At 42.6% G+C, this 23,105-nt stretch overlaps 1 protein-coding gene across 7 annotated transcripts in view; it reads right to left on the bottom strand.

Annotated features, from left to right (window-relative positions):
* LOC110501792 (unconventional myosin-Ib) overlaps positions 1-23,105 on the bottom strand; it is a 169,164-nt gene that overhangs the window by 132,927 nt on the left and 13,132 nt on the right. For 6 of the 7 annotated variants that reach the window (XM_021579618.2, XM_021579620.2, XM_036959173.1 and 3 more), the window contains exons 2-3: positions 11,363-11,507; positions 1,283-1,398 (exon numbers count right to left, since the gene is read on the bottom strand). In XM_021579618.2, coding sequence (XP_021435293.1) covers positions 1,283-1,398; positions 11,363-11,488 — 242 coding nt within the window. In that variant the 5' untranslated portion in view covers positions 11,489-11,507. Of the gene's footprint in view, positions 1-1,282; positions 1,399-11,362; positions 11,508-23,105 lie in introns of those variants that run through there. The other variant, XM_021579624.2, reaches the window with a different exon arrangement.

Here is a 23,105-nt window from a genome sequence, read left to right as displayed (position 1 = left end):
TGAGTGGCCCTGCTAGAGCGCTCAGGACTTGAACCCGATCGAACATCACTGGAGAGACCTGAGACTAGCTGTGCCTCGAAGCTCCCCATCCAACCTGACAAAGCTTGAGAGGATCTGCATAGAACAAGTGGGAGAAACTTGGCAAATACAGATGTGCCTGTATTTGTAATACATCTGCAAAAATGTCTAGAAACCTGTTGTTGCTTTGTCATTATGGGGTATTGTGCGTAGATTGATGGAAAAAAAACGATTGAATCAATTTTAGCATAAGACTAAACGTAACAAAATATGGGAAAGGTTAAGTGGTCGGAATACTGTATTTGCTAACTGGAGCACTTCTTTTAAAACAAGACTGATGACGCTGGTGGAAGAGAAACTGCAGGCAAGAGAAAGACCGTGAACAGAACAACTATAGGGTCTGGAGACAGAGTGGAAAACATCCAGTAAGGAGCTTACCAAAAGCAAACAGCTGGACACATCTGCGGTCACAGAGTTACCGCATTTGGAGAGAAGAGAAAAAGGGGGTTCTGGAAGAGTAGCAGGCTCTTTGGAGTGTAAGTGCTTGTGTAAATAAAATACCCTTTCCTTTGTTTGTCTGTGAGAAGCCGGTCATTTCTGGGACAGTTAAAGGGCCTCTCTCTCGCCCCCCTCTCCCTTAGACAGCCATAGAGTGTCTGCTGCAGCCCAGGGAGACAGCAGGCAGGCAAGCTAATTGACAAATGCGGTCCTTTGTTTTACTGTGGCTGAGTAGCAGGGCCTATGGGCTGGTTCTGGCACCGCTGTGGAGGGACAGACAGCCACCCGCTGGAGTGTGGCACAACACGGGGTCTGAGGCGCAGCCCCCCACTAACCAACTGCCTGTATGCCAAAACAAGGGCTAGTGTGTAGGTCTGCAGCACAGCATGTCCTCCATCTCATTACTGGTTCATTTGGTTGAACTGTAGTTGTTCAACCATACTGGTCCATAGAAATCACAAAGGGAACAGTAAACTGAACTCAGAGGCAAAACCAAAACCTCTCCACCAACCTACTGTCCGACATGTGGATTGTTTCTGTTGGGCTCAAATATTTCTGATGGTGTGCACCAAACAATGCTGTTCACTTGTGTGTTTGACATTTTGCCTGAAACATCAAGTCTTTATAAAACAGGGGGCCTTTGTTGCTTGTGGCCTCAACTTTGACAAAAAGATGCAACCTACACAACAACATGCCAGCAGTGGGGTGGAGGTAGACGGCTCTTAACAAAGACCGGGTGGAAGAAGGACCTAGGCCAGGGACTCACATGTGTGGGCTGAGCTCGTAGAAGTTCCTGTTGCGATATTCCTCCACCTTCTCTGGTGTGAAGATAGGCAGAGACCTGTAGGGGTTCATGGAGATCACCACACTGCCGATGTATGTCTGCAGAGAGAGAAAACAAGACATCAGGGATATGCAGTAAGTAGTAGTGTTAACACATTTGTGACAATAGCGATCACCACAACCCCTGTGTTTCTAGGGGTTGAGACGAGAGAGAGAGAGAGAGACACACGAGAGAGAGACACGTGAGGGAAAGACGAGAGAGAGAAGCACAAGAGGGAGAGACGAGAGAGAGAGACGAGAGGGAAAGACGAGAGGAACTTCAGAAGGTGAAGTGACCGTAAAGTGTAAGAGTGAGAAAGAACAAGAGTTGATTGCTCTCAGGGTGTTTAGCTAGATGCCTCAAGTGGTGTAGGAGATAGAGTAGTGTTCAGAGAGTTTTAATCTCAGGTAGGGCATACTGCTGTGGTGTCTGAAAGTGATAACATGCCCAGATCTGCTCTCAGGGAAGCACTGAGGTGAAAGGAGTTTCATTTCTGCCTCCCTCAGCTCTTCCCAGCTGGGAATTCCATCATGTTGCGTTTAATTAGGCATGCTGAAACCAGAGTGGAGGAAGCACAGAGACAAGAGACATAAAAGCTAAGGAAATATGTGTGGAATCCTGGGATGCGGTGGTAGGAGAACAACGCTTTGAGCAGTGGATGGGCAACAAAGGTTAAGTTGCCACAGAGGTGTCTGGTAGATGGAGGAATGTAGGGTCAGAGGGTGGTGGGGGAAATGACTGTACAGTGCCTTGCAAAAGTATTCGGCCCCCTTGAACTTTGCGACCTTTTGCCACATTTCAGGCTTCAAACATAAAGATATAAAACTGTATTTTTTTGTGAAGAATCAACAACAAGTGGGACACAATCATGAAGTGGAACGACATTTATTGGATATTTCAAACTTTTTTAACAAATCAAAAACTGAAAAATTGGGTGTGCAAAATTATTCAGCCCCTTTACTTTCAGTGCAGCAAACTCTCTCCAGAAGTTCAGTGAGGATCTCTGAATGATCCAATGTTGACCTAAATGACTAATGATGATAAATACAATCCACCTGTGTGTAATCAAGTCTCCGTATAAATGCACCTGCACTGTGATAGTCTCAGAGGTCCGTTAAAAGCGCAGAGAGCATCATGAAGAACAAGGAACACACCAGGCAGGTCCGAGATACTGTTGTGAAGAAGTTTAAAGCCGGATTTGGATACAAAAAGATTTCCCAAGCTTTAAACATCCCAAGGAGCACTGTGCAAGCGATAATATTGAAATGGAAGGAGTATCAGACCACTGCAAATCTACCAAGACCTGGCCGTCCCTCTAAACTTTCAGCTCATACAAGGAGAAGACTGATCAGAGATGCAGCCAAGAGGCCCATGATCACTCTGGATGAACTGCAAAGATCTACAGCTGAGGTGGGAGACTCTGTCCATAGGACAACAATCAGTCGTATATTGCACAAATCTGGCCTTTATGGAAGAGCGGCAAGAAGAAAGCCATTTCTTAAAGATATCCATAAAAAGTGTCGTTTTAAAGTTTGCCACAAGCCACCTGGGAGACACACCAAACATGTGGAAGAAGGTGCTCTGGTCAGATGAAACCAAAATTGAACTTTTTGGCAACAATGCAAAACATTATGTTTGGCGTAAAAGCAACAGCTGAACACACCATACCCACTGTCAAACATGGTGGTGGCAGCATCATGGTTTGGGCCTGCTTTTCTTCAGCAGGGACAATGGTTAAAATTGATGGGAAGATGGATGGAGCCAAATACAGGACCATTCTGGAAGAAACCCTGATGGAGTCTGCAAAAGACCTGAGACTGGGACGGAGATTTGTCTTCCAACAAGACAATGATCCAAAACATAAAGCAAAATCTACAATGGAATGGTTCAAAAATAAACATATCCAGGTGTTAGAATGGCCAAGTCAATGTCCAGACCTGAATCCAATCGAGAATCTGTGGAAAGAACTGAAAACTGCTGTTCACAAATGCTCTCCATCCAACCTCACTGAGCTCGAGCTGTTTTGCAAGGAGGAATGGGAAAAAATGTCAGTCTCTCGATGTGCAAAACTGATAGAGACATACCCCAAGCGACTTACAGCTGTAATCGCAGCAAAAGGTGGCGCTACAAAAGTATTAACTTAAGGGGGCTGAATAATTTTGCACGCCCAATTTTTCCGTTTTTGATTTGTTAAAAACGTTTGAAATATCCAATAAATGTCGTTCCACTTCATGATTGTGTCCCACTTGTTGTTGATTCTTCACAAAAAAATACAGTTTTATATCTTTATGTTTGAAGCCTGAAATGTGGCAAAAGGTCGCAAAGTTCAAGGGGGCCGAATACTTTTGCAAGGCACTGTATATATGAATGGACAAAGCAATCGGTCACGACACTATTCATTCCTGTGTGTAGACTCAACAGCGCATTGAAACCATATGAAGTCGGTTAAGATGGTGTCTCATGGAGACATAACATAGCAGTTTTAACTATTCCAGGAAGTGACTTTGCAGGCTAGGTAAGCGCTGCCCCCTCATTGAGTATCTCAAGTTGAAGGCCGACCAGGGTACTGCAGGATGCCATTAGCAACTTAATTATCCTTATAACTTTTTGTGTGATTTTAAAATAAAAATCAGTTCAAGGACATTCGTCAAATCAAATTCTTGGTCACATGAACAGAATACAACAGGTGTAGACTTGACCGTGAAACACTTACTTGCGAGCCCATTCCCAACAATGCAGAGTTAAGAAAAATGATTTGCTAAAAAAACAAAAAAACAATAAGGCTATTAGAAGAAATGATTGGTACTGTGATTACGTTTTATTTCCACGAAGATGGCAATTTTTCCATTCAGTATAATGGGGGGATCCTGTTTTCTGCTAACAATGCCTGTAGTACTGTGGTCAGTCTTGAACTTCCGTGGCTTCAAGGAGAGGGGGCAGTCGTTCTGAGACTTCTTCACCAATAGTGATGGCTGATATCAGACACTGAATTCAAGGAATTGGAACTAAGATTTAGTCGGAAGGAAAAATTGGTAAGCTTGGCAACATTAGCATAGCCGGCGCAATCTCTTGTGCTGTGTTTACATGGTTTGAGGTAGATGGCATACCGGATGTCATCGCTTTCAAAGAGAGCACACCGGTAAATGCCGTCGAGGCTGGCGGTGAATGCCGTCAGTCGCCACGGTAGACAGAACTTGCCGCCAGAGTTCAAATATTTAAACTTTTGCCATTGCATTGTTTTCTACCGGATGTTGGATTTGCACCGTTTGTTAAGTGAAATCACCATAGCAACATACCATCGTGCTGGATTGCTTTGGTCGTTACAGTCTTTCTTGCTTTGTTGTCCTTGCCGACTGGCATGAAGGTTTTTACTTCCCTGGTCTAAATACAGCATTAGAGCATTCTCTATGTACAGTAAATCTTATTTCCTTTCAATTCCCATTCAGAAAAACATGAACTTATGCACTTTGAATGTTCAGAGAATGTTAAGAATACTTCATATTTGACATTTTTTGAGCGCCATGTCTTACTGCAGTGTGTGGGTGACGAAAGTTAGTACTTTCTGAAAGAGCAGCACGTAATCATCAGTCAAACTGAAAACATTACATTGACCACACTGCAATTTCAGTTGGTTCTAAACAACTCCTGGTCCTCTTCCCTTCTCTGTTATAATGGAAGTTAAATAACACAATCAGAAGAGCCAGAGCTTCTCCATGTCAAGACCACATCCTACAGCCAAAAAGTACATGGGAGGCATAATCAACCGTGGAGAAGCCGAGGCGAGGACAGACAAAGACAAATGGAGTGTGCAAAATAAAAACACTAGGGTCGCTGTTAGATGGCCATCAGATGTGTACAGAGCCATTAAGGCAATGCTAAGGAGGCAGCCAAAGGCCTTTTTAGTCTCAACAGGAAGATCTCTGGCCATTGATCTTATTAACTGAAAGCCAGAGTCAAAGTATGACCAACAATACTAGTAATCAGATGATAATGAATATGACTGTTAGTCCCATACAAGAGTGTGCAGTGGTGATCTCCCGCCTCCCATACAAAACAAAGGGGCAATTTCAAAGCTAGCTCTTTCAAGTTCAGGATGAAAGTTAGGCAGTGATGAGTTAATTACAGAAACAATTACAAAGTCTCCTTGCAGAACTTGGTAATCACAAGTTCAAAGAGTAAAATAAAATAAATACTTTCCCGGTCCAAGCTAAGCATCATAATCCAGACAGTCTAACAGTCTAATTAGATTAATATATAACAAGGCAAGACCTTTTCAAGGGAATGTGTGTAGTCAGAGGAAATGTCATGCCTAAATTTACATAAAAAAATGTGTCTGTTTGGCTTGGCTCATCAAAACAGATGGATGACATCAGAAGGGATCATGGGCAAAATCAGGCTTGAAATGGTTAAAAATGTGATATTTCCTGCAGTAATAAGATACTTCCATCTAAATCCCAGGAACACAAATCCAAGGAGGGGATGTTGTGGGCAGGGTGTCATGTGACACTAGGGGTTGGCATGACAACTGGTAAGGGATGAAAAGACCAAGCAAGAAAGAAATTTGACAGCATAATAAGAAGGGACACTGACCTGACGGGCCAGCTAGGGATTAGTAGCTAAATGTAGGCTGCAGCCGGCCAGCCAGTCAGGCAGGTTAAACCACTCCTGGCTAGGCCACTAGTTGAGGAGGAAGGCCCCACCCAAATGTTATTATTACAGACTAAGACCAACCATATGCTTTAGGCCCACCTCTATGTTACTGACTGACCACTCTGTATGTTTGCACTCCGTACTCAGATGTTGCATTGCTGAAAATAACTTTGCGAATTAAGCTTTTTGTGCATATGGAGCATTTATGGGATATATTATTTTGACTCGTGAAACATGGGACCAACACTTGACATGTTGCTTTTAGAGTTTTGTTCAGTGTTTGAACTGTAACTCAGAAAAATCATTGCATGTTGCGTTAAGATTTTTGTTCAGTGCAGTTTGACATCTCGTTTGTTGAGAGTCAATACAACACATTCTGAATTTACAGCTTGTGACAGAGAAATTTGAGTAAAGCTATGATGTCAAACACATATCCCACAGGAAGCTGTATGAACTCAACTAGAATATCATGAAGCCGAGGGAGCCTGCCAATCACAGCTCAGTATGGTGACGACATTCTCTGGGCTCTGGCTTGGCTCTGTCCTAGTCAGTAGTGGAGAGAACCAGAGCAATAATCATAGAGGCTGACGTCTGGATACGCTGACCCACATAGATGCAGTGTTCCTGGGACCAGAGCCCTGAGCCCTCATCCAGCCTCTCTATTCCAGACACGGGTTCAATTATACAATTTGAAATCATTATTTGAAATCATCATCAACATGTCTTGATTGATCTTACAAGACCAATATAATAGTCCTAAAAACTGCAAACCCTGACCATCTGGCACTCCAGGCAGGCAGGAGCAAAAGCTCAAAGTATTTGAAACATTTCAAATAGTATTTGAACACAGGTCTGCTCCAATCATTCACTCCCCGTCAAGTGAAGCAGCCACAGAGCCAGCTCTCCAGAGTCCTCCCTGGAGCTTTGGATGTTCTGCCTCATTTGAGACATCTACATTCTTCAGTGATGTGATTTATTGATTGGTAAACTCAGGGTTCTGTGGTGAGGTTTCTGTATCTGTGCCACTGTTTAAGGACTAAAATTAATAGGTTTAAGCACATAGCTAGCAGTGAGTTTAGGAACAATGAATTATGTATCTGCAGAAGTAGACGGCTTGTCTGTTTGTCTAGGCTAAATGTAAGCATACACTCTTTTAGCGAAATTGAGGGAACAAAGATAAAGCTGAACCACAGCATTGAGACTAACTGGGTTTTGTCCCAGCAGCCTCTCAGTCAAATACATTTGAATATTTGCATACATTCAAGCATCACGTACATTTAACACACACACACACACAGAGAGATTAAATGTATTTGGCAAAGGTGCATGTAAACTCAGTTTCACAATTCCTGACATTTAATCTTAGTAAAGATTCTCTGTCTTAGGTCAGTTAGGATCACCACTTTATTTTAAGAATGTGAAATGTCAGAATAATAGTAGTGTGATTTATTTCAGCTTTTATTTATTTCATCACATTGCCAGTGGGTCAGAAGTTTACATACACCCAATTAGTATTTGGTAGCATTGCCTTTAAATGGTTTAACTTGGGTCAAACGTAGCCTTCCACAAGCTTCCCACAATAAGCTGGGTGAATTTTGGCCCATTCCTCCTGACAGTTCTGGTGTAACTCAGTCAGGTTAGTAGGCCTCCTTGCTCACACACGCTTTTTGAGTTCTGCCCAAATATTTTCTATAGGATTGAGGTCAAGGCTTGTGATGGCCACTCCAATACCTTGACTTTGTTGTCCTTAAGCCATTTTGCCACAAATTTGGAAGTATGCTTGGGGCCATTGCCCATTTGAAAAACCCATTTGCAACCAAGCTTTAACTTCCTGATTGATGTCTTGAGATGTTGCTTCAAAATATCTATATCATTTCCCTACTATTTTGTGAAGTGCACCAGTCCCTCCTGCAGTAAAGCACCCCCACAACATGATGCTGCCACCCCCGTGCTGCCACCCCCAGTTAACTTAGTGTATGTAATGTAAACTTCTGACCCACTGGAATTGGGACACAGTGAAATAATCTGTCTAAACAAGTGTTTACTTGTGTCATGAACAAAGTAGACCCACCCTTTGCCTCGACGACAGCTTTGCACACTCTTGGCATGCTCTCAACCAGCTTCATGAGGCAGTCACCTAGAATGCATTTCAATTAACAGGTGTGCCTTGTTAAAAGTTAATTTGGAATGAACTTTTATGGAATTTCTTTCCTTAATGTGTTTGAGCAAACCAGTTGGGTTGTGACATGGTAGGGGTGTTGTACAGAAGAGAGCCCTATTTGGAAAAAGATTAAGTCCATATTATGGCAAGAACAGCTCAAATAAGCAAAGATAAATGACAATCCAGTCAGTCAATCAGGAACATTAAGAACTTTGAAACTTTCTTCAAGTGCAATCGCAAAAACCATCAAGCACTATGATGAAACTGGCTCTCATGAGGACCGCCACAGGAAAGGAAGACCCACAGTTATCCTCTGCTGCAGAGGATAAGTTCATTAGAATTACCAGCCTCAGAAATTGCAGCCCAAATAAATGCTTCAGAGTTCAAGTAAGACATCTCAAAAATCAACTGTTCAGAGGGGACTGTGGGAATCCGGCCTTCATGGTCGAATTGCTGCAAAAGAAAACTCCTACCACAGGACACCAATAAGAAGAAGAGACTTGCTTGGGCCAAGAAACGCAAACAATGGACATTAGACCGGTGGAAATATGTTCTTTGGTCTGATGTGTGGTGGTGCTTTGCTGGTGACACTGTCAGTGATTTATTTAGAATACAAGACACACTTAAGCAGCATGGCTACCATGGCATTCTGCAGCGATAAACCATCCCAACTGGTTTGAGCTTAGTGGGACTATCATTTGTTTTTCAACAGGACAATGACCCAACACACTTCCAGGCTGTGTACACCCCCAAGCCACAAGACTCCTGAGCAGCTAATCAAATGGCTACCCAGACTTTTCATTTCTGTCCCCCCCTCACACACGCTGCTGCTACTACTCTCTGTTATTATCTATGTATAGTCACTTTAATAACTCTACCTACACATACTACCTCAACACTGGTGCCCCCGCACATTGACTGTACCGGTACACCCCGCTATTTACTGCTGCTTTTTAATTATTTGTTCATCTTTAAAAAAAAGAAACATCTTTAAACTGTATTGTTGGTTAAGAGCTTGTAAGTAAGCATTTCACTGTAAGGTGAAACCTGTTGTATTCGGCACATGTGACAAATAAATTAAATTGTAAGGGCTATTTGACCAAGAAGGAGAGTGATGGAGTGCTGCATCAGATGACCTGACCTCCACAATCAGCCAACCTCAACCCAACTGAGATGGTTTGGGATGAGATGGACCGCAGAGTGAAGGTAAAAGCAGCCAACAAGTGCTCAGCACATGTGGGAACTCCTTCAGGATTGTTGGAAAAGCATTCCAGGTGAAGCTGGTTGAGAGAAAGCCAAGGGTGTGCAAAGCTGTCATTAAGACAAAGGGTGGCTACTTTGAAGATTCTAAAATATATTTTTGATTTGTTTAACATTTTTTGGTTACTACATGATTCCATATTTTAGTTCATAGTTTTGATGTCTTCACTATTATTCTACATTATTCTACAATAGAAATAGTCAAAAGAAAATAAAACCTTGAATGACTTTTGGCTGGTACAGTATGTACTATACGTACGCATGTACAGTGCCTTGCGAAAGTATTCGGCCCCCTTGAACTTTGCGACCTTTTGCCACATTTCAGGCTTCAAACATAAAGATATAAAACTGTATTTTTTTGTGAAGAATCAACAACAAGTGGGACACAATCATGAAGTGGAATGACATTTATTGGATATTTCAAACTTTTTTAACAAATCAAAAACTGAAAAATTGGGCGTGCAAAATTATTCAGCCCCTTTACTTTCAGTGCAGCAAACTCTCTCCAGAAGTTCAGTGAGGATCTCTGAATGATCCAATGTTGACCTAATTTACTAATGATGATAAATACAATCCACCTGTGTGTAATCAAGTCTCCGTATAAATGCACTTGCACTGTGATAGTCTCAGAGGTCCATCAAAAGCGCAGAGAGCATCATGAAGAACAAGGAACACACCAGGCAGGTCCGAGATACTGTTGTGAAGAAGTTTAAAGCCGGATTTGGATACAAAAAGATTTCCCAAGCTTTAAACATCCCAAGGAGCACTGTGCAAGCGATAATATTGAAATGGAAGGAGTATCAGACCACTGCAAATCTACCAAGACCTGGCCGTCCCTCTAAACTTTCAGCTCATACAAGGAGAAGACTGATCAGAGATGCAGCCAAGAGGCCCATGATCACTCTGGATGAACTGCAGAGATCTACAGCTGAGGTGGGAGACTCTGTCCATAGGACAACAATCAGTCGTATATTGCACAAATCTTGCCTTTATGGAAGAGTGGCAAGAAGAAAGCCATTTCTTAAAAGATATCCATGAAAAGTGTCGGTTAAAGTTTGCCACAAGCCACCTGGGAGACACACTAAACGTGGAAGAAGGTGCTCTGGTCAGATGAAACCAAAATTGAACTTTTTGGCAACAATGCAAAACTTTATGTGTGGCGTAAAAGCAACACACCCTCCCCACTGTCAAACATGGTGGGGGCAGCATCATGGTTTGGGCCTGCTTTTCTTCAGCAGGGACAGGGAAGATGGTTAAAATTGATGGGAAGATGGATGGAGCCAAATACAGGACCATTCTGGAAGAAAACCTGATGGAGTCTGCAAAAGACCTGAGACTGGGACGAGATTTGTCTTCCAACAAGACAATGATCCAAAACATAAAGCAAAATCTACAATGGAATGGTTCAAAAATAAACATATCCAGGTGTTAGAATGGCCAAGTCAAAGTCCAGACCTGAATCCAATCGAGAATCTGTGGAAAGAACTGAAAACTGCTGTTCAAATGCTCTCCATCCAACCTCACTGAGCTCGAGCTGTTTTGCAAGGAGGAATGGGGAAAAAATGTCAGTCTCTCGATGTGCAAAACTGATAGACATACCCCAAGCGACTTACAGCTGTAATCGCAGCAAAAGGTGGCGCTACAAAGTATTAACTTAAGGGGGCTGAATAATTTTGCACGCCCAATTTTTCAGTTTTTGATTTGTTAAAAAAGTTTGAAATATCCAATAAATGTCGTTCCACTTCATGATTGTGTCCCACTTGTTGTTGATTCTTCACAAAAAAATACAGTTTTATATCTTTATGTTTGAAGCCTGAAATGTGGCAAAAGGTCGCAAAGTTCAAGGGGGCCGAATACTTTCGCAAGGCACTGTATGTACAAAACCGGGTCAATTATACAGTATATATAATGTGTGTTAGAACAATTTTATAACTTGATGAGGGAGAACTTACGTAGATCTCATTGTGGTCGAAGCGTTTCCTCAGGTTCTCGATGAAGGAGTCTTCGTTGAGAGGTTCTAGCAGGACCATGTCCCCCACTCCTATCATGTTGTCTAGAAGTGACGTCTTCACCTCCATTTTGGAATCAGCAATCCCCCTGTAGAGAAAATTAACAAATTGAATACATTATACATAGTTGAAACCAGATATATTGTAGCCACATCCAAGTTTGGTAGCAAAAGTATATAGTTGCTTCAGATGACGTTATCATCTGTCAGTCAATGCATAACTCTAGAACTTCAGTCATTATTGTTTAGGTGAACACATTACTCTTTAGACAAAGTATGATTAGGCACTCATCCTAGTGCAATGGCAATCTAAATGTGGAATAGTGATATACAGGAGGGCTTGTTTGGCAGTCCACCACCTTATCGAAGTCTATAGCCTCCCATGTCCATAGTCCACTTCTAGTAGTCCAGCTGTGGTCTGTCTGGATCATTCGTGTCAAGGACTGTCCGTCAGTGCCCCTTCCGACCCAACCCCCCCCCCCCCCCCCCCCCATCGCACTCCAGAACAGATAACGTGCTACCTGCTGATCCAATTTCTGTAATCCCCTCACATTAACTTGCCTTATCCAGGTCCATCATGGTATTTGACTTCCACAAATGGCCGTCTTCGACTGCTCTACATAGTGTGAAATGCATGCCCACAGAATAGTGCTGGTTTCCCCAGAATGATGGCAGCAACTGTGCCGTACAGTGTGATGCAGGTAAAAACAAAAAAATGTTCACAGCTTGTTTACAGTTAGTGTGATAACTATGCTAATATTACAAGCGTCACCTTTGGAAAAACAAGCCCAACCAACCTAGAATCCCATGTTTGTGCATCGTGGTAGGTTGTTACTGCTGATCTAAAGGACTGGGTTAGAAACGGGAGAACTGTAGACAATACACGATGGGCATGTCGCTTCAGCCCGGCCCCTCTATTACAACAATGCACAGAGTTTGGGGTACAGCAAATCCCCGATATAAAGGCCTTGAATGTGGCCCTAGGCCTCTATCGTCAGCCCAAAAGCGCTAGGATTAGTGTCCACAGGGGACAGGGAAAGAGGCCGAAAAACCACCACCCCCAGCAGTGTCTTTGTCTCCTGATCTCTCCTCTGCCTTCTAAATATTACCCAGGGTTTTATCTGGATCAAAAAGGGGCTTAGATGGTGGGTGTGGCATGGCAATGAGTGAGGTCGGCCATCAGCACAGCTACATTTTAGATAATTTGAGGCTCCCCATCTTGGCACTTTTGCCATGCATTCGAGAGAAAATGTTGCCGTTTTGAAGCTAGCTTCCTGCAATTCTATGCATTTTCCATGGATAATGTGTTATTTTGCTTAAATTAAATTGTTAAATTCATTGGTTTTCTAAATTCAACTCAACCCGAGTGTCTTGCGTATATTTTGGTGATAGTTCCCAAAGATTATATTATTAAACGTATTAGGTCCATTATGGTTTCTACATACTTTATATCTGGTTTTAGTCATTTAAAAGTTCACTTAGTTTTACCATCCCCTCAAACAAACGACCAAAAGTATGTGGACAGCTGCTTGTCAAACATCTCATTCGAAAATCATGGGCATTAATAGGGAGCCTCCACATTGTATGCTGTCGCATTAACATCTCCCTTCACTGGGAACTAAGGCGCCTAGCCAAACAATGAAAAACAGCCCCACACCATTATTTATCCTCCAGCAAACTTTACAGTTGGCATTATACATTGGGTTAGGTAGCATTTTCCTGGCATCCGCCAAACCCAGATGATTCGTCCGTCGAACTGTCAGATGGTGAAGTGTGATTCATCACTCCAGAGAACGTGTTGCCACCGAGTCCATCCAATGGCGGTGAGCTTTACACCACTCCTGCCGAGGCTTGGCATTACGCATGGTGATTTTAGACTTGTGTGCAGCTGCTCAGCCACGGAAACCCATTTCATGAAGCTGCTGATGAACCGTTCTTGTGCCGACGTTGCTTCCATAGGCAGTTTGGAACTTGGTATTGAGTGTTATAACCGAGGACAGCCGATTTTTACGCGCTTCAGCACTCGGCGGTCCTGTTCTGTGAGCTTGTGTGGCCTACCACTACGCGGCTGAGCCATTGTTGGCCCTAGACATTTCCAATTCACAATAACAGCACTTACAGTTGACCAGGGCAGCTCTACCATGGCAGAAATTTGACAAACTGACTTGTAGGAAAGATGGCATATCACGGTGTCATGTTGAAAGTCACCGAGCGCCGCAGTGAAACCATTCTGCCAATGTTTGTCTATGGAGATTGCATGGCTGTGTGCTCGTTCCTATACACACACCAGGTCAGCAACAGGTGTGGCTGGAATAGCCGAATCCACTAATTTGAAGGAGTGTCACATACTTGTGTGTGTGTGCGTGCGTGCGTGCGTGCGTGCGTGCGTGCGTAAAAGGAAGGAAGTTGCCCTGCACTCTCCAGGTTTCGTGGCTCAGAGGTCATTTCAACCATTTGAACCAGAGTCGGGTCTTTACATTCAGATTTTGTCAGTGTATCCCATATGGCACCCTATTCCCTATAGTGCATTATTTTTGACCAGAGCCCTCTGGTAAAAAGTAGCACGCTATATAGAGGATAGCGTGCCATTTGGAACGCAACCTCAGTTTGAGGAGCAAGCCCAACCCCGCCTCTCTCAAGCAAAGCAGACGTCCATGGCCCTCCCACAAGTCAAGTGTGAGGTCTGTTCTTAGATTACATAATTCACAGAGGAATCTCTCAAGTCCACTGTGTCAAGTCCACCAATTCAAAGGATTTTAACATGCATCGAGGGAGCAGCCAATGAAACGGGCCCAAACCAAACCTCCGCTGAACAAACACATCCCGCAGAGTTTATTTTGAGCTGGCTCTGTTTAGAACTGTTTGTTATTGGCTGATCAAGGGCTCCTCTGGAGACCTCTGGCCTTCAGGTCCCACAGAGACAGCAGTTTTAATTTCAGCTGCCTTTCCTGTCCAGGGCCCATATTCATAAAACAGAGTAGGAGTATTGATCTAGGATCAGGTCCTCCCCTCTAACTCATTCATTAGGACTTTAAAGGCAAAACTGATCCTAGAGCAGCACTATTACATTAAGATGCTATTAAGAAAAAGGGCCTGGAACTAAGTCAGCAAGTGCTTGTAATGCAAACACATGAGGCTTAATTCAAAGTAACCTGTAAAGATTTCTGCAAAAACGACATAATCCAATATCTGGGGGAAAAAATCTGACTGCTCTGTTGGGAAAAACAATTCCAACTAGGGATGCAAGATATCGCTATCAGCCGATATTAGCTAAAAATGACAACGTCGGTATCAGCCCAACGTCTAGGTTTAACGCCAATGTTAAAAACGGACGTCAACGCTGCATACCTATATAACGTAGGTTCATGACGTAATGACACCATGTAAAAATTTGCGCTACACATGCAACACAGCATTCCTAACCTAGCCCACAATGTCTGCTGTGTGGATCGAGCAGTCAACAAGTCGAGCAGTCATTTGAAAGAGTAAGAACATTTCAGCGAGACAACTCAAAAGGCGAAATCCATTAAAGCAAAATTAATGGAATTCAGTGCCCTTGACAAATCAACCGTTCTGTCGTGGGTGATGTTGGCTTTTGCCAACTTGTCGAGCACCGGTACACACTACCAAGTGTGTTATTTTTTCATATGGTTTCCCTACCGGAGTTACACAGTAATAGAGTCACTGCTATTAGCTTCACGACATACAGTTGAAGTCGGAAGTTTACATGCACCTTAGCCAAATACATATAAACTCAGGTTCACAATTCCTGACATTTAATCCTAGTAGAAATTCCCTGTCTTAGGTCAGTTAGGATCACCACTTTATTTTAAGAATGTGAAATGTCAGAATAATAGTAGTGTGATTTATTTCAGCTTTTATTTCTTTCATCACATTCCCTGTGGGTCAGAAGTTTACATACATTCGATTAGTATTTGGTAGCAATGCCTGTAAATTTTGAACTTGGGTCAAACGTGTCAGGTAGCCTTCCACAAGCTTCCCACAATGAGTTGGGTGATTCTCCTGCTCTGCTGGTGTAACTGAGTCGGGTTTGTAGGCCTCCTTGCTCGCACACGCTTTTTCAGTTCTGCCCACAGATTTTCGATGGGATTGAGGTCAGGGCTTTGTGATGGCCTCTCCAATACTTGGACTTTGTTGTCCTTAAGCCCTTTTGCCACAACTTTGGAAGTATGCTTGGGGTCATTGTCCATTTGGAAGACCCATTGCGACAAAGCTTTAACTTCCTGACTGATGTCTTGAGCTGTTGCTTCAATACATTTACATAGTTTTCCATCCTCATGACGCCATCTATTTTGTGAAGTGCACCGGTCCCTCCTGCAGCACAGCACCCCACAACATGATGCTGCCACTACCGTGCTTCACGGTTGGGATGGTGTTCTTTGGCATGCAAGCCTCCCCCTTTTTCCTCCAAACATAATGATGGTCATTATGGCCAAACAGTTCCATTTTTGTTTCATCAGTACAATCTTTTTCCCCATGTGCAGTTGTAAACCATAGTCTGGCTTTTTTATGGCGATTTTGGAGCAGTGGCTTCTTCCTTGCTGAGCGGCCTTTCAGGTTATCAATACAGGACTCGTTTTACTGTGGATATAGATACTTTTGCACTGGTTCCCTCCACCATCTTCACAAGGTCCTTGACTGTTGTTCTGGGATTGATGTGCAGTTTTCGCACCAAAGTATGTTCATCTCTAGGAGACAAAACGCATCTCCTTCCTGAGCGATATGACGGGTGCGTGGTCCCATGGTGTTTATACTTGTGTACTATTGTTTGTACAGATGAACGTTGTGCCTTCAGGCATTTGGAAATTGCTCCCAAGGATGAACCAGACTTGTGGAGGTATACCATTTTTTTCTGAGGTCTTGGCTGATTTCCCCATGTCAAGCAAAGAGGCACTGAGTTTGAAGGTAGGCCTTGAAATATATCCACAGGTACACCTACATCAAATGATGTAAATTAGCCAGAAGCTTCTAAAGACAATACAACATTTTTCTGGAATTTTCCAAGCTGTTTAAAGGCACAGTCAACTTACTGTATGTAAACGTCTGACCCACTGGAATTGGGACACAGTGAAATAATCTGTAAACAATTGTTGGAAAAATGACTTGTGAGATGCAAAGTAGATGGCCTAACTGACTTGCCAAAACCACAATGTTTATATACCCTACATTTCTCATCTCATATGTATATACTGTACTCGATACCATCTACTGCATCTTGCCTATGCCGTTCTGTACCATCACTCAATCATATCTTTATGTACATATTCTTTATCCCTTTACACTTGTGTATAAGGTAGTAGTTGTGGAATTGTTAGGTTAGTCGTTGGTTATTACTGCATTGTCGGAACTAGAAGCACAATTTCTCTACACTCGCATTAACATCTGCTAAACATGTGTGTGACAAATAAAATTTGATTTTACTAGTGTGTTAAACAAGAAAATTGTGGAGTGGTTGAAAAACTAGTTTTAATGACTCCAACTATGTCAACTTCAGACTTCAACTGTACATACTATTGAACAACATTGGGTATTTGCGTGTCAAAAAGAGATACGGTAGTACTGTCAAAGCTGTACAAAACATGTCTGCAAACAAGCAAACACCGGCCACGATTGACGCGTTTACAGTACCACATTGGTAGTAAAGCATTATTTGTTCGACCGCAACTTCTGGGGTAGCTAACATTAGCTTGGTACCTAGCTAGAACCAACACAACCAGCCTGAAAACAATGTAGAAACTGGTCATTTTCATTATTCTTAGCAATGATTTAGAAATCCTTGTGGAGTAAGTATTAGCTAGGTCGCCACTTGTTGTTCACTTATTGAAACTGAACTTCAGTTCATGAAAATAAATAGCTAGCCAGCTACTTAACCCTCTTGCCCAAAGCTAACGTTATAAGCAGCCAGCTAGCTTCATCTGGCTAGCAATGCTCGACTGGACCGGGTTGTGTGTTGTAAAGCTAGCCACAATAAGGATTAGGCACAAGAGGAATTTGTGGTTTGCCTTCAAAGAAAGTGTCATTGACAGTGATGTAAATTGATACAAATAGAATTATGCCATACTTTTATTTTTTTGAAGGCTAACTGCAAAGTCCACTATTGTGGATAATCTGTCTTGTGGCTAGCTTCACATAGATGGGTCCGACCACCATCAAATCAGAACTGTCTTATAAATTAGGGTTATTTTAAAATGATAACAAGCTATATATAGTTAGCTAGCTAACTATAGCTACTGAAACAGATGTAATTTTGCTATGTTTTTGGAGAATAATGTTGTTTGCATCCATGAGCTAACAACCGTTTTTCAATGACCAGCACTGTAGATGCGTGAGACAACTTTACCAGCATCACAGCAAATGTATCGATGAATCGTTGTGACACATAAAATATGATTGAGTGTAATGACTACATAAAAAAATAATGAAAGCGTTAAATTATTATGTGATGTATAGTCATATTCAGATCCTGATTCGTCAAACAATGTTATTTGACAAGTCAAAGTGTTATTTGATGCGTTTCTTTTTTGACACACAAAGACCCAAACGGCGTTCCACAGAAATCCTGGTTGAGAATTAAACTGAAGAAATGAGCAATGAAACGGCACAGCAAGTAAGTGAAAATGCTTTGATTAAGTGTAAATGCCAACAAAAAAATGTCAGAGTCAGTGCGGTGTGTGTAAGAGGTCGACCGATTATGATTTTTCAACGTCGATACCGATTATTGGAGGACCAAAACAAGCCGATACCGATTAAATCGACCAATTTTTTAAATGTATTTGTAATAATGACAATTACAACAATACTGAATGAACACTTATTTTAACTTAATATAATACATCAATAAACGTAGCCTCACATAAATAATGAAACATGTTCAATTTGGTTTAAATAATGCAAAAACAAAGTGTTGGAGAAGAAAGTAAAAGTGCAATATGTGCCATGTAAAAAAGCTCACGTTTAAGTTCCTTGCTCAGAACATATGAAAGCTGGTGGTTCCTTTTAACATGAGTCTTCAAAATTCCCAGGTAAGAAGTTTTAGGTTGTAGTTATTATAGGAATTATAGGACTATTTCCCTCTATACCATTTGTATTTCATTAACCTTTGACTATTGGATGTTCTTATAGGCACTTTACTATTGCCAGTGTAACAGTATAGCTTCCGTCCCTCTCCTCGCTCCTCCCTGGGCTCGAACCAGAAACACAACGACAACAGCCACCCTCGAAGCAGTGTTACCCATGCAGAGTAAGGGGAACAACTACTCCAAGTCCAGAGCGAGTGACGTTTGAAACGCTATTTGCACCCCGCTAACTAGCTAGCCATTTCACTTCGGTTACACCAACCTAATCTCGGGAGTTGATAGGCTTAAAGTCATAAACAACGCAATGCTTGACGCACAACGAAGAGCTGCTGGCAAAACACACGAAAGTGCTGTTTGAATGAATGCTTACAAGCCTGCTGCTGCCTACCACCGCTCAGTCAGACTGCTCTATCAAATCATAGACTTAGTTATAATATAATAACACGCAGAAATACCAGCCTTAGGTCATTAATATGGTCGAATCCGGAAACTATCATCTCGAAAACAAGATGTTTATTCTTTCAGTGAAATACAGAACCGTTCCGTATTTTATCTAAGGGGTGGCATCCATTAGTCTAAATATTCCTGTTACATTGCACAACCTTCAGTGGTTAGGTAAACATTGGAGCAATGATACGCATCACATCGATTATATGCAACGCAGGACACGCTAGATAAACTATTAACATCAACCATGTGTAGTTAACTAGTGATTATGATTGATTGTTTTTTATAAGATACGTTTAATGCTAGCTAGCAACTTACCTTGGCTTATTGCATTCGCGTAACAGGCAGTCTCCTCGTGGAGTGCAATGAGAGGCAGGTGGTTAGAGCGTTGGACTAGTTAACTGTAAGGTTGCAAGATTGAATTCCCGAGCTGACAAGATGAAAATCTGTCGTTCTGCCCCTGAACAAGGCAGTTAACCCACCGTTCCTTGGCCGTCATTGAAAATAATAATCACGGCCGAATGTGATAAATTTGGAGCCATCATCGACTCAGTGGGTTTTGTCCAACATGTCTCTGGACCCACTCACTGTCACAGTCATACGCTGGACCTAGTTTTGTCCCATGGAATAAATGTTGTGGATCTTAATGTTTTTCCTCATAATCCTGGACTATCGGACCACCATTTTATTACGTTTGCAATTGCAACAAATAATCTGCTCAGACCCCAACCAAGGATCATCAAAAGTCGTGCTATAAATTCAGACAACACAAAGATTCCTTGATGTCCTTCCAGATTCCCTCTGTCTACCCAAGGACGCCAGAGGACAAAAATCAGTTAACCACCTAACTGAGGAACTCAACTTAACCTTGCGCAATACCCTAGATGCAGTTGCACCCCTAAAAACTAAAAACATTTCCCATAAGAAACTAGCTCCCTGGTACACAGAAAATACCCGAGCTCTGAAGCAAGCTTCCAGAAAATTGGAACGGAAATGGCGCCACACCAAACTGGAAGTCTTCCGACTAGCTTGGAAAGACAGTACTGTGCAGTACCGAAGAGCCCTTACTGCTGCTCGATCATCCTATTTTTCTAACTTAATTGAGGAAAATAAGAACAATCCGAAATTCCTTTTTGATACTGTCGCAAAGCTAACTAAAAAGCAGCATTCCCCAAGAGAGGATGACTTTCACTTTAGCAGTGATAAATTCATGAACTTCTTTGAGGAAAAGATTATGATTATTAGAAAGCAAATTACGGACTCCTCCTTAAATCTGCGTATTCCTTCAAAGCTCAGTTGTCCTGAGTCTGCACAACTCTGCCAGGACCTAGGATCAAGAGAGACGCTCAAGTGTTTTAGTACTATATCTCTTGACACAATGATGAAAATAATCATGGCCTCTAAACCTTCAAGCTGCATACTGGACCCTATTCCAACTAAACTACTGAAAGAGCTGCTTCCTGTGCTTGGCCCTCCTATGTTGAACATAATAAACGGCTCCCTATCCACCGGATGTGTACCAAACTCACTAAAAGTGGCAGTAATAAAGCCTCTTGAAAAAGCCAAACCTTGACCCAGAAAATATAAAAAACTAATCGGCCTATATCGAATCTTCCATTCCTCTCAAAAATTTTAGAAAAGGCTGTTGCGCAACAACTCACTGCCTTCCTGAAGACAAACAATGTATATGAAATGCTTCAGTCTGGTTTTAGACCCCATCATAGCACTGAGACGGCACTTGTGAAGGTGGTAAATGACATTTTAATGGCATCGGACCGAGGCTCTGCATCTGTCCTCGTGCTCCTAGACCTTAGTGCTGCTTTTGATACCATCGATCACCACATTCTTTTGGAGAGATTGGAAACCCAAATTGGTCTACACGGACAAGTTCTGGCCTGGTTTAGATCTTATCTGTCGGAAAGATATCAGTTTGTCTCTGTGAATGGTTTGTCCTCTGACAAATCAACTGTAAATTTCGGTGTTCCTCAAGGTTCCGTTTTAGGACCACTATTGTTTTCACTATATATTTTACCTCTTGGGGATGTCATTCAAAAACATAATGTTAACTTTCACTGCTATGCGGATGACACACAGCTGTACATTTCAATTAAACGTGGTGAAGCCCCAAAATTGCCCTTGCTAGAAGAATGTGTTTCAGACATAAGGAAGTGGATGGCTGCAAACTTTCTACTTTTAAACTCGGACAAAACAGAGATGCTTGTTCTAGGTCCCAAGAAACAAAGAGATCTTCTGTTGAATCTGACAATTAATCTTAATGGTTGTACAGTCGTCTCAAATAAAACTGTGAAGGACCTCGGCGTTACTCTGGACCCTGATCTCTCTTTTGAAGAACATATCAAGACCATTTCAAGGACAGCTTTTTTCCATCTACGTAACATTGCAAAAATCAGAAACTTTCTGTCCAAAAATGATGCAGAAAAATTAATCCATGCTTTTGTCACTTCTAGGTTAGACTACTGCAATGCTCTACTTTCCGGCTACCCGGATAAAGCACTAAATAAACTTCAGTTAGTGCTAAATACGGCTGCTAGAATCCTGACTAGAACCAAAAAATTTGATCATATTACTCCAGTGTTAGCCTCTCTACACTGGCTTCCTGTCAAAGCAAGGGCTGATTTCAAGGTTTTACTGCTAACCTACAAAGCATTACATGGGCTTGCTCCTACCTATCTCTCTGATTTGGTCCTGCCGTACATACCTACACGTACGCTACGGTCACAAGACGCAGGCCTCCTAATTGTCCCCAGAATTTTTAAGCAAACAGCTGGAGGCAGGGCTTTCTCCTATAGAGCTCCATTTTTATGGAACGGTCTGCCTACCCATGTCAGAGACGCAAACTCGGTCTCAACCTTTAAGTCTCTACTGAAGACTCATCTCTTCAGTGGGTCATATGATTGAGTGTAGTCTGGCCCAGGAGTGGGAGGGTGAACGGAAAGGCTCTGGAGCAACGAACCGCCCTTGCTGTCTCTGCCTGGCCGGTTCCCCTCTTTCCACTGGGATTCTCTGCCTCTAACCCTATTACAGGGGCTGAGTCACTGGCTTTACTGGGGCTCTCTCATGCCGTCCCTGGAGGGGGTGCGTCACCTGAGTGGGTTGAGTCACTGATGTGGTCATCCTGTCTGGGTTGGCGCCCCCCCCCCCCTTGGGTTGTGCCGTGGCGGAGGTCTTTGTGGGCTATACTCAGCCTTGTCTCAGGATGGTAAGTTGGTGGTTGAAGATATCCCTCTAGTGGTGTGGGGGCTGTGCTTTGGCAAAGTGGGTGGGGTTATATCCTTCCTGTTTGGCCCTGTCCGGGGGTGTCCTCGGAGTGGGCCACAGTGTCTCCTGACCCCTCCTGTCTCAGCCTCCAGTATTTATGCTGCAGTAGTTTGTGCCGGGGGGCTAGGGTCAGTTTGTTATATCTGGAGTACTTCTCCTGTCCTATTTGGTGTCCTGTGTGAATCTAAGTGTGCATTCTCTAATTCTCCCCTCTCTCTTTCTCTCTCTCGGAGGACCTGAGCCCTAGGACCATGCCCCAGGACTACCTGACATGATGACTCCTTGCTGTCCCCAGTCCACCTGGCTGTGCTGCTGCTCCAGTTTCAACTGTTCTGCCTTATTATTATTATTATTATTCGACCATGCTGGTCATTTATGAACATTTGAACATCTTGGCCATGTTCTGTTATAATCTCCACCCGGCACAGCCAGAAGAGGACTGGCCACCCCACATAGCCTGGTTCCTCTCTAGGTTTCTTCCTAGGTTTTGGCCTTTCTAGGGAGTTTTTCCTAGCCACCGTGCTTCTACACCTGCATTGCTTGCTGTTTGGGGTTTTAGGCTGGGTTTCTGTACAGCACTTTGAGATATCTATAGCTGATGTATGAAGGGCTATATAAATCAATTTGATTTGATTTGATAAAGCCTGGAATCGAACCAGGAACTGTAGTGACGCCTCTTGCACTGAGATGCAGTGCCTTAAACCACAATGGATGCAGTGGTATAACTATTTAAACTGTACTAGAATGCTTAAAAGGCCGCAAACAAATATCAATATATCAATATATTTTTTGGACAAGGTAAATATTGGATATCGGTATAGGCCAAAAACTTCATATCGGTGCATCACTAATTCCAAGGTTTAT

The sequence above is a fragment of the Oncorhynchus mykiss genome, chromosome 22 (assembly GCF_013265735.2).
Source record: "Oncorhynchus mykiss isolate Arlee chromosome 22, USDA_OmykA_1.1, whole genome shotgun sequence".
Classification (NCBI taxonomy): domain Eukaryota; kingdom Metazoa; phylum Chordata; class Actinopteri; order Salmoniformes; family Salmonidae; genus Oncorhynchus; species Oncorhynchus mykiss.
This window is presented reverse-complemented; position numbering and strand designations above follow the sequence as displayed.